Source organism: Camellia sinensis, chromosome 13, assembly GCF_055761805.1.
Source record: "Camellia sinensis isolate YWXY chromosome 13, ASM5576180v1, whole genome shotgun sequence".
In the NCBI taxonomy this organism is placed as follows: domain Eukaryota; kingdom Viridiplantae; phylum Streptophyta; class Magnoliopsida; order Ericales; family Theaceae; genus Camellia; species Camellia sinensis.
This window is the reverse complement of record NC_138973.1, coordinates 18,673,947-18,693,500: the sequence shown is the minus strand read 5'-3', so window position 1 is coordinate 18,693,500 and position 19,554 is coordinate 18,673,947. Positions and strand designations below refer to the sequence as shown.

General features: G+C 41.2%; 1 protein-coding gene across 1 annotated transcript; it reads left to right on the top strand.

Moving 5' to 3' along the window:
- Window positions 1-4,261: 4,261 nt before the first annotated feature.
- Window positions 4,262-4,928, top strand: LOC145805232 (uncharacterized). Its single transcript, XM_082900315.1, has 2 exons — window positions 4,262-4,564; window positions 4,881-4,928. The coding sequence occupies exons 1-2, from the start codon at window positions 4,262-4,264 to the stop codon at window positions 4,926-4,928; spliced, it is 351 nt and encodes a 116-aa protein (XP_082756441.1).
- The last annotated feature ends 14,626 nt before the right edge of the window (window positions 4,929-19,554 follow it).

Here is a 19,554-nt window from a genome sequence, read left to right as displayed (position 1 = left end):
TACAGTAAAGCTAGAGCGCATGCCCTGTCGCCAACCCTACACAGTTACAGATTGAACACACACTAAGTTACACAGTTGGAAAAGATAACAGCTTAATCCCTAATTTGCCTCAGTGTGGTTCTACATCTATATCCTCATTAAGATGTCTTAAACTAGGCCTAAGAATGCCTAGAGTGAGATAAGGATGTAAAGATGCACTTTAAAAGCATTTTCAGACTTTTAAGAAAACAGGGGTCACGCTCGAGCGTAGGTTACTCCGCTCGAGCGGACATGCAGACGAAGGTTTCTGCTCGAGCTTAGACTTACCCGCTCGAGCGTTCTGAAACTAGTCAAAAGTGCTGGATAGGCGAAAATCACGCTCGATTGGGCGCTCGACACCCGCTCGAGCGTCATTTTTTTCGCTCGAGCGGACTTCAAAACAGAACAAAATGCTGGGAGCACGATTTTCACGCTCGAGCGCCAGTCACCCAGCTCGAGCGTGAGTCCAAATTCTGGAAATTCCAGATTTGAACCTCAAGCTCAAAACCAAGTTTTAAACCATAAATTTCGATCCTCTTGGGCCAATTTTCCAAAAAACACATCAAAACTCATACTTTAACATGATTCGAAGCTCAATTTGTAAAATCAAAGCCCAAGGGTGTTTCAAATAAATCCAATTCAAACTAATTTCCATGAATATGAAGAACGTGCAAACATGCATGAATTTAGACATTTCAAAGCTTTAAATGCTAGCTCAAATGAGCCAATTCTTTCTAAAAACATGATGAAATCATGGACTACTCTTAAAACATGGACATGCATGTGAGGAATGTGAACTACAACCTCAAAACTTCAATATATATACATGCATGCAACAATTAAGCTTCAACACAACAATTTGAGCCATAAGTTGGCTCTAGTCTCCAACCTAGGTCTAACCATGCAAGAAACAACTTAAACACAAGAATGAGAAGATGAATTTCTACCTTAAGTCCAATTCAAGGAAAGGAAGCTCAAATATGCAATTTCTTCTTCAATTCCAAACAATTCACAAGCTAAAGTGAGATGAAATCCAACCCTCTCCCTTATCTCCCTCTCTCTAGTCGGCAAAGGCAAGGATTGAGCTGAGCAAAAGTGTGCCTAGGTGTATACTAAGGCTCAAATGTTGATCATGGTGTGGGCCACTCATGTGGCAAAATGGTAAATAAGGCCAACTATGCAATTTAGCTTATTTTAATCTAATTTAATCGTACCTAATCAGTTTTCAGGTAACTACACCATAAAATCACATAAATTACGACGATCATAAAACACTAATCGATTTCCGGTTCGGCCGCCGATAAGGCCTTCAATTAGTAGTTTAAACATAAAAACTGAACAGATAATTAAATAGTCAACAGATAGACATACAGTTAAACAGATATACTTAGTCAATTCAATTCCATATTTCAGTCAGTCAGTTCCGTATTTCAATCAGTTCAATTATCACTCATAATCAGTTTCAATTTAACGGTAATCAGTGGGTATTCGGTAAACAGTGATAAGGGTTGTTATAGTTGTAGGGTGGCGTTGGCGCTGGGCTCCAATGAAATGGCTAAGGAAGGAGTCACTAAGATGCTGGAAAGTAGAGACAGAGTCTGCTGGTAACTGGCTGAACCACAGTCGAGCTGACCCCTTCAGTGTCACGAGGAAAGCCCAATACATGATCTCGTCAGGGAAGGCATGGTGGATCATGAGGGTACGGTAGGTCTCCAGATGGTCGACTGGGTCCGTCATACCGTCAAAATAGTCAATGGTGGGCATCTTGAACTTGGTGGGCAGAGGTTTGTCCCAGATGGAGGCAACAAATGGTGAGTTTGCCGTAGTAGAGGGTTTATGCTGAGTGTTCTGCATGACCCCTTGGAGCTGGAGCTTCATTGCTCGGAGTTCAGCGTCCCAGAGGGGAATGTGGTCACCATGGTCAGTCAATGGGGGCTGGACGCTGCTGGCTTCCCCTTCAGGGGCTGGTGTCACGACCGAAGGGTGTAGGGGTGGAGGTGGTAGATTTATGTGCGGGGGGGGGGGGAGGTTGCAAACCTTCCAAGTTGGGTGGATAGGGTTGCGAAACAGTATGGCTCGGGGCTCTTTCTTGGTTGGGTGGAATATCTGGAGGTGGTGGAGGTGGTGGAGGAGGCAACGGAAGGTTTCTTTGGAGTAAAGCATTTATCAGGGCCTGGTTTTGTTCGGCCATGCTGTTAATGCTGTTGGTAAGCTCAATGATATACTGTGGTGGGTTGTTTGGATTGGGAGGGTCGGTTTGATGGTCGGCAGCATTCTGGTGAGAAGCCATGGATCTAGTCGTGACCATACACTTGGATGGGTAGGAGGAAAAGGTTGTTAGGACAGGGTCTCCGGCGACAATGAGCACAATTGGCGTCTGGATAAGAACCAGTTCCCACAGACGGCGCCAACTGATGTTACAGTTTGTCCCAGTGAATGGATCGAACTGGTCCAAGCTCCTCAAGCCTAGGTCCAAATGATCAAGCCCACCGGATAACCTGCAAACAAGTTCAACGGGGAACGGGGTAGTCCCCCAGTGAACCCTCCGACGAGCAAGTCAGGAAGAGAAGTAGAGTGTAGAGGGAGAGATTAGAGATAGAAAAGCTTAACCTTCTTCTTATCTTCAACGTTTGCTTATATCCTTTGGTAATCATTTTGCTGTCCCTTCCGACCTGCCCTCCTCGCCGAAAGTCTATGCTGTAGCTTACCTTGTTCAGGGTAAGAGGGTCATGTTCCGACGGAGAGGTGTTGTCGTAATAAATGCTGTGATGGACTTCATTAATGGTGATGTGCAGTGGCAATAACTTTGCAGATCTTTGTCTGCTGATGTGGCTCGTCCTTCACCTGCCGTGTGTCTGAATGTCATTGGCTCTTTGTGCCATGTTGGACTCTAGCTGTCCTGGACCTCACCAGCTGGGTTATGCATTGGGCTCCAAGTGATGGGCTTGGATTGTTCATAGTGATTCGTGACCTTTATGTGCTTATACACGTCAGTCATCATCTCACCGAATGGCCTAACAATTAAACAGGCAGTCAACCTTGGTTTCCCAGCATCCAACAAGGAGGCGGAGTATGAAGCATTAATAGCAGGCTTGAAATCAGCACTTCGCATGAAGGCCACCGAGCTTATGGTGTACAGTGACTCCTAACTGGTAGTCAACCAAATTTCGGGCGACTACGAAGCAAAGGATGATAGAATGGCTAAGTACCAAGAGTTAGTCAGAATGGAGATCATGAAGTTTGAAGTAGTTCGAATAGAGCAAATCGGTCGAGAGAAAAATAGTAAAGCAGATGGGCTGGCCGGTTTTGCGTCAACGACAGATACAGCTATTCCACACCCGTTGTTGATTGACTTCCTACCCAGACCAGCCGAAGCATGCTGTGTCGAGCTAGGCCCTTCCTAGATGGATCCTATCATAGTGTTTTTAAAATATGGCATCTTACTTGAAGAAAAGAAAGAAGCTAACAAAATTAGAGCAAAGACACAGGGATTTTGGCTCTCTCCATCACTAACATTGTGCAAAAAGTCCTTCACAGGACCTTACTTGAAGTGTGTCCATCCCAATAAGGTCGAGGCATTTTTGTTCGAAATACACGAAGGCGTTTGCGGAAACAACCAGGGGGGAGATCGCTGGCCTATCGAGCAATTTCACAAGGGTATTGGTGGCTGTACATGCAAGCAGATTCAGAGAAATATGTGAAGAAGTGTGAAAAATGTCAAAAGTTCACACATCAAATACATCAACCAGCCAGAGAGCTCCTACTTTTGACCAGCCCATGACGCTTTGCAATGTGGGGCCTGGATATAATGGGACCATTCCCAACTGCACCAGGCAACAGAAAGTTCTTTCTCGCGGCAATGGACTATTTTACAAAGTGGGTGGAGGCAGAAGCATTCGCATCCATAAAAAAAAAAGACGTCAAGAAATTCGTCTAGTAGAACATCAAAACTCGGTTCGGCATACTTAAGGCACTAATATTCGACAACGACACTCAGTTTGATGGCAAAATATTTAAGGGTTTTTGTAAAGAATATAAGATAGAATTCTACAACTCCACACCAGTATATCCCTAAGCTAATGGCCAAGCTGAGACTTCCAACAAAGTAGTCCTAGACGGTTTGAAAAAGAGGCTGGAAAGAGCAAAAGACAAGTGGGCTAAGGAGCTTTCCCATGTTTTATGGGCTTACCGTACCACACCTCGGCGGTCAACTGGTGAAACAACTTTTTCTTTAGCCTATGACATGGAAGCAGTAATCCCCCTGGAAGATGGCCTCCCTACTATCAGAAGCAAAAATTTTGATCTAGACTTGAATGGAGATGCCATATCCCTAGAACTCGACTTGGCAGAAGAAAGAAGAGAACGGGCATTGGTGCATATTGTCTCATATCAACAGGAATTGTCCAAGAAATACAATAAAGCAGTGTACCCAAGAAAATTCAAGATTGGAGATTGGGTACTACGCAAAGTAATGGGAAGCACTTTGATGCCGGGAGATGGCAAATTAGGCCCTAATTGGGAGGAACCATACAGAGTGGTCGGTATGGTTAGTAAAGGGGCATATCACCTATAAGATGCGGATGACAGAGCTATTCCAAGGCCATGGAACACGACTAATCTCAAAATATTCTATTTTTAGCTCTTTCTTAAAACACTTGTAGTTTTTCTTTTTTTTCAATAAAACAAGTAGACATTTTTTCGATAGAAATTCTTTCCTCTATTTGTATAAAAATTGTTCATACAGGGGGCACCTCAAAGAGGTTGGCAAGTTTGACCAACACTTTCCACTTTTTAGCCGAGATAAGGATCTAGGCTGAAGAAGATTGGCAGGATTGATCAACAATTTTTTCTTCCTTTAACAGGATAATGATCTAGGCTCAGGAAAGTTGGCAAGTTCGACCAACATTTAGTTCTTCAGTTAAGATAAGGATCTAGGCTCAAGAAAGTTGGCAGGTTTGACCAACAAATTTTTCTTCCTTAGCCGAGATAAGGATCTAGGCTCAGGAAAGTTGGCAGGTTTGACCACACTTAGTTTGTTCTTCAGTCGAGATAAGGATCTAGGCTCAAGAAGGTTGGCAGGTTTAACCAACAAAATTTTCTTCCTTAGCCGAGATAAGGATCTAGGCTCAGGAAAGTTGGCAGGTTTGACTAACACTTAGTTCATTCTTCAGCCAAGATAAGGATCTAGGCTCAAGAAGGTTGGCAGGTTTGACCAACAATTTTTTCTTCCTTAGCCGAGATAAGGATCTAGGCTCAGGAAAGTTAGTAGGTTTGACCAACACTTAGTTTGTTCTTTATCCGAGATCGGATCTAGGCTCAAGAAGGTTAGCAGGTTTGACCAACAAATTTTTCTTGCTTAGCCGAGATAAGGATCTGAGCTCAAGTAAGTTGGCAGGCTCAATCAAACTGTTTTCTTGTAGCCAAGATAAGGATCAAGGCACACATCTTGGTTAAAAAGGTTTTTTTAAATTTCCCAAGTGGATTTCAGCCGAGATAACTATCCCAGCCGAAAAAGGAGGGCAATATAGGGAATGTGTCAAGCAAACAAATCATCAAGGTCAGTGTCTAGGTCAACCCGGACGTCGCCACTAGGTAGGCCGGTCTGAACAACTGCCTCTTGGGGTAGTTCGGTCGAAGGCTCCACATCAACCGTGCTAGGCAGAGCAGGCTAATGACCGAGATTAGTGCTAGCAGGTGGAGCATTTACCGGATCAGGGGTCTCATATTCCTCCTCCCCCTTTTGCAGAAGCTTCTGTTGGACTGTGTTTGCGTAGTCCACCGTGTAGCTTGGTATGTAATGTGGAAAGGGATTCAAAAAAATGTCTGCGTCCGGTGCGTGACCGAGCTTCTCCACCGCGGATTTCCAACCACTCTTAAAGAAAATATCTTTTGTGGCCTCGCATTGTTTGACGTAGACCTCCTCACCCTCTTTAAAACTGCGCTCTTCGACATCTTCCATTTGCTTTCGAAGTGCCTTTATCTCGGCATCTTTCTTCGTCTCTAATTTAATAATCTGCCGAAGGTAACAGTCCTTCCGCTCAACGAGAGATTTTTGCTTATCCTCCTCAGCAGTACTAACAAGCTCGGCCAAGCGATTGCAGTCGGCGCTCAGTTCAGCAAATTTTGTTTGGATCTCTTTCAGCTCGCCTTCCTTGGCTTTGCCATCTGTAATGGCCGCCTTGGTTAATTTTTGCAATTCCAGCACGCATTGATGGGTAATTTGGTTCTTTTGTACGACCTCAACATCATACCCAAAAAAATTTACAAATCGAGTGACAAGAAAGAAAGAAGACTAGCCTAGAATTCAGGGTTACCAGAATTAGCAATTTGTTGGCGGACCGAATGGCCTTCATCTCGGTCAGATGGGCATGGTGCTCCATGTCAGTTGGGAGGCAGGCACTCTTGGCTAAATTGAAAGCCAGAAGGTGGTCTTTTTCAGCAAATACAGAACCCGATATAGTCACAGCTCAACCCCTAAAGGACACAGTTGGTGTCCATACTGAAGTAGGGGATGAGGTAGCACGGTGTCCAACGGGGGAGTGTTGAGGGAGCGCGGCCTGAAGCTGCTCGATTTCTTCCTCATCCTTTAGCCTCGTTAATTTGTTAGCCGAAGTACGGGGCCTCTTATTGGGCCGAGATGACGAGGCTCTGGCGAAAGGAAGGGCGACCACGGTCTCGCGCACCTGATCGGATGAAGGCAGCTTGGTATGGGCCTCTTAATTCATGGTCGTAGTCTGTTCGGTGATGAGGGCATGGACAACTCGCTTTTTATCCTTCTCTTGCTCTTCAGTAAGTGGTATAAGGTTGATTTAGGGTAGGTTGGAGTCTGGTTCAGGTGAAGGTTCAAAAAGGAAGTCAGTAACCTTAATTTTTCTCCTTCCACTGTATCGATAGGTCGGCTCAAAATTCAGCAGCTCGGTCCAATCTCGGTGGCGGTATCGAAATGCGGCACGAAGGGCGTCTTAATTAGCGAAGGCGTAATTTGATTTAAGTTGGTTCAAATTTGCAAAAGAAATAAAAAAACGCAAAGGGTTAGCACAGTAGTTGTTGAAATAGCAAAGGAAATTAAACCAGGATGCTCTTACCAGCTGTTCCTTTATTCCAGTTTATATTGTAGCCCGGTATCTAGGCTTCTTGATCTTCAAAATGGCTAGAAACCCAGAGAAAATCATCATCGTTTAAATCTTTGTCTAGTGTGTTTTTGATAATTTTTTCTTGGCCTTTTCTTACTCTGAGGTAGTAAACCCAATCGTCGTCATTTTGGTCGAGTGAGTATTGATGAAATAGCTCGGCCAATCCGAGGTTGAAGCCAAGCCGACGGTTTAGCTCAGCGATGCCATTTATTATTCTGTAAGTGTTTGTAGATAGTTGGGTAGGACACAATCTGGTTTGCCTAAGAAATTCACAGATGAGGTGCTATACAGGGAACCGAAGCCTGGCTTCTACGATTGATATAAGGGTAAAAAGGACAAAGCTTGGCTTGCCCCAGGGCATGGTGTCCGGTGCGGCTAACTCGATATGTATGTCGTCATGGATGTTGTATTCCCTCGGAACTCGGCTATGGCACCAGGTAAGCTCACTGGGAATCGGTATTTACCTATTAAACTTAAAAGATTGTTATGTTAAAATGAACACGGCTGCCTAGCCCGACGTTGATATGACTTTGGATGGCTTGGTTGAGCACAATTGCCCTAGGGTAAAGTGCAAAGGTATGCCTGGCCAACCTAGTCAAGTCTGCAAAGTGGAAATAACAAGTATTATGCCCAGTTAATGGACTGAGCTAAGTAAAATAGACAAAGAAAAATAAGCCTAGCTCGGTTACAACTGGGTTACAAACCATTCCCAGATAGCTCAGTTATTGATCAATGCATTTCTAGTTCGATAGAGTGCAGGCCTAAAGGTCGCAAACAGTTGCCTAGTTCGGTCATAGCACGATTTTGGATCAAAAAAACATAGTTCTAGACTAGTTTTAGTCCCAATCAATATGTTTCCAGGTTTACTCATGGTGTTTCGAGGTTCTCAATATTGGTTCGAACCTTGGTGTTTATAAACACGTATTTGGTAACTGAGACACCATTCTTAGAAATAAGCAAAAATAGTTATAAGGATGAAGAACTTACCGATTTGGGAATGAAATCCGAATCCAATCTAATGAAATCAACGCTGGTAGTGTTAAAGAAAGCAGGAGATGCGTAGGCCCAGTCTTGAGCGCAAGAAGATTAGGGGTTGAGGATTGGGAGCTCCAGAAAACGAGGGCTAGCAAGAGGGAAGATGAACAATAGTGGCCTTTCAAAAAAGTGAAGCTATATAGTCGAGACAAAATAGGCGAGACTGTTCAAATTTCATAGCACAAGACGGCTGTAACAGATGTACTTGACCAGTGGGGGCATGCCACGTGTCTAAAGGAATAAATAACGTTTCAGACGTGCTTGAGTAGTGGAGCGATGTGTAGAGCAACTGATAAGACGTTTCTAGACCGAACAAATTGGGAGCCCGGGTAATATTGAGCTCGGTTGCAGGCTTGTACATCTAGCTCAATTTTGAAACAGTAATCCCCAATCATGCTACGCAGATGGAATTAGAGGGCAATTGAGAGGGTAATTTGTGAACAAATTGGGCCGAGTTAGAATGGGTTTTCTTTAGACGATGGGTCGCACAATAGGCCAAGAAGATGTTTTATATTTTGGCTCTAGGCCGATGTAGTTACCAGGACGATTGGATGGGTTGCTGGAATTGGAGCCTATCTAGGGACAAAGCCTTGTATGGCCGAGGTGATTAGCAGAGTGATGGGCCGAGCTGGATATAGCACAGCGAGATGCTAGGCTAAACAGGGTTACTGCGGCTTGATCGTGTTGGGCACGGAGCCAGGGTAACTTGGTTGACCGCAGTATCAACCAAGTTAAAGGGTTCATCCATCTCACCTGGTGGGCAGTGCGTGAGGTGTTGCCAGGATAAGTGTCATCCATAGGGAATGTGGTTCATAGGAGGGCTCTGGAGAGTAAGAGTCCTATTAGGATTGTGCCATGCGGAATCTATAAAAGCTCATGGCAAGACCTATGTACAGGTATCACAATTTCTACTCTCGAATACACAAAGCTTTTGTTTATTGTCAATTTGCTGACTTAGGCATCGGAAAGGTTTCTGGCACACACTCGCCGGCTAGCTCACGTTTGTGTTTTTAGGTGACAAAGCGACGACGTTTGGAGAAGTGCAAATTTGATCAACAGGATTATACGAGAAGATTATTTCGTGCTCATACAGGAGTGCAATCTGGAAATTCCAGATTCTGTGCTTCTGCTCAAGCGTCAGAATCTGCGCTCGAGCGGACACTCTATGATCTTGTATTTTCGCTTAAGCGACCTGAAGTCTGCTCGAGCGTGAAATGCATGCTCCCAGAAGTTGCATGTTTTGCAGATAGCTCGAGCGGCAAGAGTCACGCTTGAGCGAGGGCATGAGTCTGACGCTCGAACGAGAGTCGAGCAACCATCGAGTAGAGATTCCACCTAACCAATACTTTTACAAAGTTTACAGAGCACTTGAGCGAAGGAAGTTGTGCTCGAGCGGTCCCTCACATGTTTGCATGTCCGCTCGAGCGATAAAAGTTGCACTCGAGCATGACCCCTGTTTTCAACAAGATTTGTTAAATGTGTTAGAGTGCATTTTAGCATCCACAATGCATCTTAGGTATTCATAGGCCATGATTAAGACTCAATAAGAGATTAAATACTAACCGAGAGTGTGTTTCATTATGTGTTTCTGCTATGTGTGTGCAGGTCATGCACCCCAAGTTATCTAATTTGTCTGTTCTGCAAGTGAAGCCATCTGTGAGTAATAACTTAGTAAAGCTATGTTTAACTTTAATTATTTTCTGAATGATATGAATTAAGATCTATTTTATGCAATGTTATATTCCGTACAATGAATGGTGGTCCAAGTTTTTGAAATGTAATCGTGGCATCCTTAGCACAAGACCCTTACCCGAGGGTAATAATACCGTGGTATACAAGTACAAGGTCCTTGCCCGGGGGTAACAATACCATGGTTTCAAGGCCCTTGTGTGACGACCCTACCACGTGTAGTAATTAGCACTTAATTAATCGAGGAGATTTCAATTTTAATTGTCAATTATTCTAATTTAATCCGAGATTTATAAAAATTATGGAGACTAGTTCGTATAACTCTATTGAGGATTTATTTTGGAATTAGAAGTTGAAAGCCTACATGGCTCAAGAAAGTATATCTATATAGGTCTACGAATTGGATTAAGCACAAAGATAATGCAATTTGAATTATTTATATAAGTGTGGTCTTAAATAAATACGAAAGTTAATGAGACCGTGTGAAATGTAGACCTGCTGTGAAATTGAATCACCACTTTGAGATGATAGTATGAGAAAGATTGTCAAAAACAGTAATCTTAATTTAACAAGAAGTATGTAAAGTTTTATTCTGATCTGCATGATTGTCTACTACTATATGGATACAACCCAACATCTGTTACTTACAAAGGGCTCAACGAATTTTCGTGAAATATGCCTCTGTTATGACTCTGATACACTTCTATTCTGAATCTAATGTGTCCTATTTCGGAACATCTTATATTAATTGGTATCCAAGATGTCTATTTGAAATTGAGAGCATTAATATGTGATTACATTTCCATATAATTCGAAAATTTCTATAATAGATTAGCATGTGAAACCTTATTTGGGAATACTACATTTTATGTAGAACTTACGAACCTTGACATGGTCAATGAAAGTTAAATAACTGTTCTTTTGAGAAATAATGAATTACGAACTGCGTTGGAATAATGTCAGAACTATTATTGTCAATAGATTTGAAAGACTAAGAATCTGTATTTGTTATTAGTAATGCATTGACTATTAAATTCAAATTGAAGAATTTAATATATCAATAGCGGAATATTTTGATTTATCTGAAAAGTATGAAGAATCATGAACATCCCTTGGAATAATCTTCTAGCGGGAGTATATGAATTATAGATCGGTGAATTAAAGTGTATGAGTTATATGATTGATGACAATAGAGACAGTCATGAATCATCAATTTGAGCTATTAACATTAAGTGATTGGGAACTAAGTTCAATTTCTGTGAATAAAATCCAAAGAAAAAAGAAGTTACGTAGGAAAAGAAACAGATTTTTTATACAAGTATCTTAAGTTTGGAGGACCAAACTTCCTAAGGGGGGAAAGCTATGACGACCCTATCACGTATAGTAATTAGCACTTAATTAATCGAGGAGATTTGAATTTTAATTGTCAATTATTCCAATTTAATCCGAGATTTATGAAAACTATAAAGACTGGTTTGTATATAATTCTATTGAGGATTTATTTTGGAATTAGAAGTTGGAAGCCCACATGGCTCAAGACAGTATAATTGGTGAATTTAATTATTTTAATTTCGAGTATCGGACTGTGTGAGAGTTTAATTAAATATTCGATTCAAATTTATAAAATTAAGATTTGATTAATTGGATCTGAATTGGAGTTAATTACGTTATAAAAATTGGGAATTAAGGTTATTATGAATTAAATTTCCTTATGAGGCATTCAATTAAGGTATTCATTGAGTATGTAATTTATTGGCGAAGATTTTAAATTTAATCTGAAATTGAAAGCCTTAATGATTTAAGAAACCAAAATTGAGGATGAAAATAAATTTAATTTGATATTTGGAGCCTTTTGGAAGTTTGATTAAAAATTTGATTCGGATTGATAAATTTAAATATATTTAATTAGACTCTAAAGGAAATCAATTAGACTAATTAAATTATATGAGATTTGAGATTAGTTATAATTAACTAATTTTGTGTTAATCAAAATTTATTAAGATTAAGTGATGCTTAATTAAATTAATCCTAGACATAAATTAAATTATGGAACAAACTAGAATTGTGGGTGTGCTGAGAATTCTGTGGGTGTACTGAGAAATCTCTGTGTGTGTATGTAAGTGATGTGCTGGAATTCAAGAGTGCACATGTGCTTGTGTGGTGTGAAGAGGTGTTGTGTGTGTAAGTGTTATGTGTTGGTGAGTTATAGATGAGTTATTTATTTAGTTGTGCTGAGAGCTCACTTTAGAGAGAGAGAGAGAGAGAGAGAGAGAGAGACCAACTCTAGAAAGAGTGAGTTCCAAGTTTTGAAGAGAAGACGAATTGTGGAGAAGTTGAAAATTTGGCTAGAACTCTTCAAGCTAAAGACTCTAGGTAAGATTTTAGTCTTTATTTCTTGTAAAGGGATCATGTAAGGGTTGAATTCATGAAGTAATTGGGATTAATTACATGAAATTTGTTAAGAAATGTCAAGAAGATGATGAATAGTAAACTAAGTTCACATCCATGGTTGCATGTCTCATGTTTCATCATTTCGAACTTGGTTTTGAAGATCTTGTATAACATAAGAGTGTATATATATCTTGCATGTTTTCAAAAACAAAATTATTGCTCACATGTTTAATTTCATGTTTTGAAAATCAAGAAGAAATAGAATTGGTTGGATTTTGATAAGTGTTTTATACATGCATCATGGATTTTGAAGAATTTAAGTTGATCAATTTCATGTTTTGAAGAGAAGAAGAAAGAAAATTTATAAAAATATAAGATTAGTAATTTTGATGTCAATTCCATACATGCAAATGGTTATCTAAGAAGTTTATAATTTTAATTTCATGTCTTGAAGGAAGATAAAAAAGAGTTTAAAGTCAATTTTATGTAAACAAAAATAGATTAGAAGGAAGATGAGTTAGGTTCATGATTATGGAAATTAACTTAGAAATTAATTATTTTAGATTTGATTTTGAATGTCTTATATGAATTTGAATCTTATTTTTACATGCATGTAATTTGGAGGAATTAAAGAATTAATTCATGAACATGGTTAAGATTAATCAATATGGAAATAAATTATAATTTATATTTGAGAATCAAAAATTAGTTTGATTTTGATTTAAATTTATTACACGTAAATATTTTGAAAGGGCTTTCTAACTTTAATTTATGTTTTATAAAACAAAGAAGAAGAATGTTGGAATTATTATATTCATGAAATTATTGGTTTTAATCTTAATAATTAAAGAGATATTTGTATTAGAAATTGAAAAATTAGTCATGGGTTCATCTTTATTAATAAAATTACATGTTTAAATTGGTTCATGCAAGATTTTAAGTTTTGAAAATGTGTTTGGAAATTATTTGTTGATTTTGAAAGCACAGGAAATTTGCTGGCCACTCGAGCGGAAAAGTCACCGCTCGAGCGAAGACCCTATTTTCAACATCTTTTGGAAAATTGCATTTAATTCACATTTTTATTCTCATCTCTTTCCAAAGCATTCTAGACATGATTTATGACTCAATAAAGATTAATAAGCTAACAATCAACATTAATTAGTTGATTAAAAGAATAAGTCATTAACTTAGTAGTACTTGATTAAGAAGCGAAGTAAGAAATTGGTTTATTCAGAAAAGAATGATTTAGTAATAAAATAATATGTGAAATGAGAACCCGATTCATTTAAATAAGAAAAAATAAGCATAGTAGAACTTCGGACTACTTAGACAGAAAAAGACAAGAACAGTCAAGTTTGATCAAAGAATTAATATTGTGTTTCAATGTGTATATGTTATGGGTTTGTATAGGTCACGCGCTATCTTTTGCCTAATCTATCTGATTTGTCTGCATTATCTGATCTGCTAGCGGAGCCATCTGTGAGTAATAACTCTGTAAAGTTATGTTTAACTTTAATTATTTTCTGATGCTATGAAATGATTAGTTTTCTGAAATGCAATGTTTTGTATGAATGAATGATTGTTCAAATTTCTATAAAGTATTCGTGACATCTTTATTACAAGGCCCTTGCCCGAGGGTAACAATACCGTGCCTTTATAAGCAAGGCCCTTGCCCGAGGGTAATAATACCGTGGTCTCATGGCCCTTGTCCGGAGGTAACAATATCATGGTTCAAGCAAGTTACAAGTTTCCCGGTACCGGAGGTTCCTAATGGAACTAACAAGCAAGTTAATGCTAATGGATGTACCATGTATAACGAAGCATGAACTCTGATTTTTATATGAAGTTAAATAAGAAAATGAATATAAATCTGTTTCTGTTATGGACATCATTCATTAAAACCCTTTACTTTGTTATTATTCACTGGGCTCCACCTCACTGTATTATTTATGTATGTAGGTGATCAAGTGCATGACCAGGCCTAGAGCTTCTGCCTGGACTTTGTTTTGTTAGCTAACTTATGTGCCTCCCTTGGAGGTTCCGAATATAGCGATCCCGGGTTTACCCTTGTTGTACAGTGATCCGGACATGTGTCCGTGGATGTTGGTTGTTGTTTATTATCGTGTTTGCATCCTTTGTACTTTGTATATTGAGTTATGGGATGTGTTGGTCAGGTTTGTTACAGGTTGGTTGTGTTTGGGAGCCTAGTGTTGCTGCCCAGATTTTTGGTCCTTCGCTCGAGCGAGGAGTTGTCGCTCGAGCGAGAGTTGTGTTGCGTCTGGTTCTGGACCTGAGAGCTGTCTTTCTTGGCTCGAGCGAGCTTCTTTCGCTCGAGCGGTCTGGATTTTTCTTCACTCGATCGAGAACTTCTTGGCTCGAGTGAGAGTTTTCTGTGTCTGGTCGCTCGAGCGACCAAGCCTTCGCTCGAGCGAGCGTGTTTTATATCAGCGGACAGCAGCGTCTAAAACATCACTTTTTCAGTCCCTTTCTTTGATTAAACCCTAAATCCGACACCCTCTCTCTCTAAACTTGCACTCTCTTTAAGATTTGATCTCCCTAGGGTGTGAATCTAGCCTAGGGCCTTTGTTAAAAAGATAGAGGGCGTTGAGAGCTTCGATTTAATCTGAAAAAGTTTGGATTTGGAGCAAGTTGATCTTGGAGTCTTCATCTCCTTTTGGGCTAAAACTTCGAGGTAGGGATATCCTACTCCTCTCTATGGGTTTTGTCTTTAGATTTTGGTATTTTGAGATGTTGGGCTTGGTTTGGTAATTTTGTGAAAGTTTGGGACTTTTGTGTAATTTTACAAAAGTTGAGGTTTTATTCATAATAAACCTGAATACATGTTTGGCATAGAGAAATTGAATGAATGTTAAATCATTGATGAAAATGGGACCTAAGGGTTGAAATGGTAATTATGGAAAATGGCCTAAATACATTGTTTGATTAATTGGGATAATTAATGGTGAGAAATGAGGAAATGAAATGTTGATTGAATATCCATTTGTGCATTTATTTTCTGTTTAGAAATAACTGCTTTGGGCTATCGGTGGAGGATAGTCGTGATTGTTGTAGACAATGCATGATGATTAGGCAAACTAAAACTAATCAATGAAATGTGTCATGAAACTTGACGGTTGATAGAATACATGAACTGTATGTATTGGGTGATTGTATATAGAACCAATGTGTTTATATACGTTATGTGTAGAGGAGGAGATAGGGGATGTACTCCGCGGTTTAGGGGAAGATAGGGGATGTACCTCTAAACCGGATAGTGTTAGGAGAAGATAGGGGATGAACTCCGTAGACACAGCTCATATGCTTGTCTAGAGAAGTGAAGATAGAGCTTATATGCTTATCTTAGTAAAGTGTGGATACAGCTTGTATGCTTATCTGCGAATGTGGGATATTGTTGTTATACATATCTGTTGAGAATGTGGATATAGCTTTTATGCTTATCTGAATGTGAGATATAGTTTTTATACATATCTGTGGAAATGATGATAGAGCTAGCATGCTTATCTGTTGAAAAAGGGAAAATGAAAAGTAACTTGGACTCATAAGTTGTATGACATAAATTTGTAATTTATGTGATGTATCAGTGTTGACCATCTATCAATTGCTAATATTTTAGTCATTGTCCATGGTTGGTTTAGTGTATTTCTACTGGGCTGTGGCTCACCCTATATGGGAATATCATTTTCAGGTGCAGGAAGCATGCCACCTCCAAGGACATAGCTGGGAGGCTAGTGGCGGACATACTTTTGTCGCTTAACTTTTGATGTATTACATGTAACTTCAAGCCTAGGGCTTAATGTGTAAACGAGTTAGTACTCTTTTGTTGTAACCAAGTGTTAACTTGGAAAGCTGTAAGCCCGTAGGGCATTTTGTTTATGATGTTAACATGTAATACTTGTGTATTGGAACTCTAATGAATAAAAGAATGCGGTTAGTTTATATGTAAACGCATGTCTTATCTGATGGATTTATTGTTGTTATTTTGAGGGCGTTACAACTTGGTATCAGAGCGTACCGGGTTCGAATACTTTGGGTACGTGGGAAGTGATTAGTATCACAATGGGTTTGTCTCGCTTGATAGAGACTTAGATGTAGTATCATATGCTATGTGCTTAATTGATAACATGCTTATGTGACTATGTGGGTATGGGATTTAATTTCTAGGATGTTGATTGGATCCTTGAGTTTCTGGGAGTCTTGTTGGAAAAGCACTTGATCAATGCTGTTTCTAACCGGAACTCTAGTAACGCCTCGGGACTATCATTATCCGGAAATGAAATTCGTAAGTGCTTATGTGTTTATGTGCTTATGTGGAGTGAATTACAGTTGTCCATGCATTAGGACGTGAGTGTTTAGTTTCGGCACATTTATGAATGTGCTAACGTTCTGTGTTGCCTTTATTAGGATGTCAGGACGAGGAAGAGGTGCTAGGCGTGGTAGACCTGCGAGGCAGGAAGCACCGTTACCTGGTGAAATTCCGGCAGTACAGGAGGGAGTTGGGCAGGCCACTGTGGTCGAGCCAGTGGGTCAGCAGGCTATGGGTGCCTTGGCCAGAGAGATAGCAGGAGCTTTGGGTATTCTTAGAGCTGGGAATCAGGCAGCTGAGACAGGGCCTTCTTTCTTGAAGAGGGAGTTTTTCCGGTCTAATCCGGATGAGTTTATCGGGGATCCGAAGGAGCCACTGAAGGCTGATGAGTGGTTAGAGCAAATGAGTAAGACGTTCGAGATGCGTGGCATCGAGGACGGAGCACTGAAAGTGACCTTGGCATCCTTCCAACTGAAGGGAGATGCGGGTCAATGGTGGAAGTACGAGAAGGCTCGTGTGGGCAGTACTTGGGAGGCGTTTATAAATGCTTTTCAGAAGAGGTTTTGCCCACAGTTGAGTGTCACTTCGGGAGCGTCTGGTTCTAGGCAGACGCAGGGTTTTCAGCCAGCTCAGTCTGTGCAGGCCTCGAGGGCCAATCCGGGAGTTTCGTCATCCCAGTCTGTGCAGCAGTCTTTTGCTCCGAGAGGTGAGCAGGTAGACCAGGGGCCTACGGGGCGCGTGTATGTTGTTACCGCGCAGGATTTAGTACCGGCTCCATCAGTAGTGAGAGGTACTTTTCTGTTTTGCAACTCGGTTGCTAGTGTGTTGATAGACACGGGTGCATCTCATTCTTTTGTATCTACTGCATTTGCATCTGTTTTGGAATTGGAGTTAGCACAGTTAGCATCTCCTATTTGTGTGGTATCGCCTTTGGGTGGTGAGTTGATTCTGAAACAGGGTGTTAGAGGATGTGATATAGAGGTCGCCGACTATAGGCTTCCTTTTCCGTTTGTTGTCATGCCCATGAAGGGTTTTGATGTTATTTTGGGTATGGACTGGCTATCGTCATACCGGGCTGTTATTGATTGCTACCGCCAGAGGGTTACGCTATGTACCTTGAGCGGGGAGTGGTTCCATTTCTTGGGAGACCGGGTTGGTAGTGTTTTGCCACCGGGGTATGATTCGCGAGGGCGAAGTGAACTTAGTAGTCTACTTGCTAGCTTTGAGAGTGGTGAGAGTGGTGAGACCCAGCATGTATTGCCGAGGGTGGTTTGTGAGTATTCGGATGTCTTTCCCGAAGATCTTGTTAGTTTGCCACCTCACCGAGAGATAGAGTTCTCTATTGCTTTAGTGCCCGGCACGGCGCCGATTTCTATGGCACCTTACCGTTTTGCTCCAGCAGAGTTGGTTGAGTTGAAAGTTCAGCTCCAGGAATTGCTAGATAAGGGTTTTGTTCGCCCTAGTGTTTCACCGTGGGGAGCACCGGCCCTCTTTGTTAAAAAGAAAGATGGTGCCTTGAGATTGTGTATTGACTATCGGAAGTTGAATCGGGCTACGGTTAAGAATAAGTATCCTATGCCCCATATAGATGATTTGTTTGACCAATTGAAGGGTTCCCGTTGTTTCTCTAAGGTAGACTTGAGATCGGGTTACCACCAGTTGAGGGTCAGGGAAGAGGCTATTCCGAAAACGGCATTCCGTACGCGGTATGGCCATTACGAGTTTCTGGTGATGCCATTTGGGCTTACCAATGCACCGGCAGTCTTTATGGACTTGATGAACCGGATTTTCCGGGAGTTCTTAGACTGATTTGTTGTCGTCTTCGTGGACGACATCCTTATCTATTCGCCTTCAGAGGAGGAGCGAGGAACACTTGAGAGTGGTGCTTGAGTTGCTTAGAGCCCATAGGCTGTATGCCAAGTTTGGGAAGTGTGAGTTCTGGCTGAGGGAAGTCAAATTCTTAGGCCACGTGGTATCCGGGGAAGGGGTGTCTGTTGATACATCCAAGGTAGAGGCAGTGCAAGATTGGGCACAGCCTAAGAGTGTGTTTGAGATCCGCAGTTTTCTGGGATTAGCTGGGTATTACCGTCGGTTTGTGAAAGATTTCTCCAGGTTAGCGTCACCGTTGACTAGACTGACTCGGAAGGGAGTCAAGTTTGTGTGGAGTGAGACTTGTGAAAAGTCGTTCCAAGAATTGAAAGTTAGATTGACCACTGCTCCGGTGTTGATTATTCCGGAGAGAGGGTTGGGTTATGCGGTTTATTATGATGCCTCACGAGAGGGTTTGGGTTGTGTGTTGATGCAAGAGGGGAAAGTGGTAGCTTATGGCTCACGTCAGTTGAAAATACACGAGAAGAATTACCCCACACACGACCTAGAGTTAGCAGCAGTGATCTTTGCCTTGAAAATCTGGAGGCACTACCTTTATGGTGAGAGGTTCGAGGTATTCTCGGATCATAAGAGTTTGAAGTATCTATTTACACAGAGAGACTTGAATTTGAGGCAGAGGAGATGGATGGAGTTCATCGAGGATTATGATTTTGAGTTGTATTATCATCCGGGAAAGGCCAATGTTGTGGCCGATGCCCTTAGTAGGAAGACCATTAGTGATGTTGCTAGTATAGCCATCCGGGAATGGGAGATGTTGGGAGCACTTGGCGAGTTTGATTTGCTACTGGGCGAATCTGTTGAGGCTGCGGCCTTGTTTTCTGTTGTTGCGCAGCCTACACTTGTGATTAAAGTGTTAGAGGCACAGAGAGGTGACCTTGAGGTAGAATCCCTCCGAGAGAAGATCTCCAGTGGGAAGGTTGAGAAGGGTTTGACGGTGTATCCCGACCTGAGTGTGAGATACCGAGACCGTTTGTTTGTACCGGAGTCTTGCCGAGAGGAAGTACTCCGAGAGTTTCACCATTCGCGCCTTGCGGTGCATCCGGGAGGTACTAAGATGTATCAGGATTTGGGTCG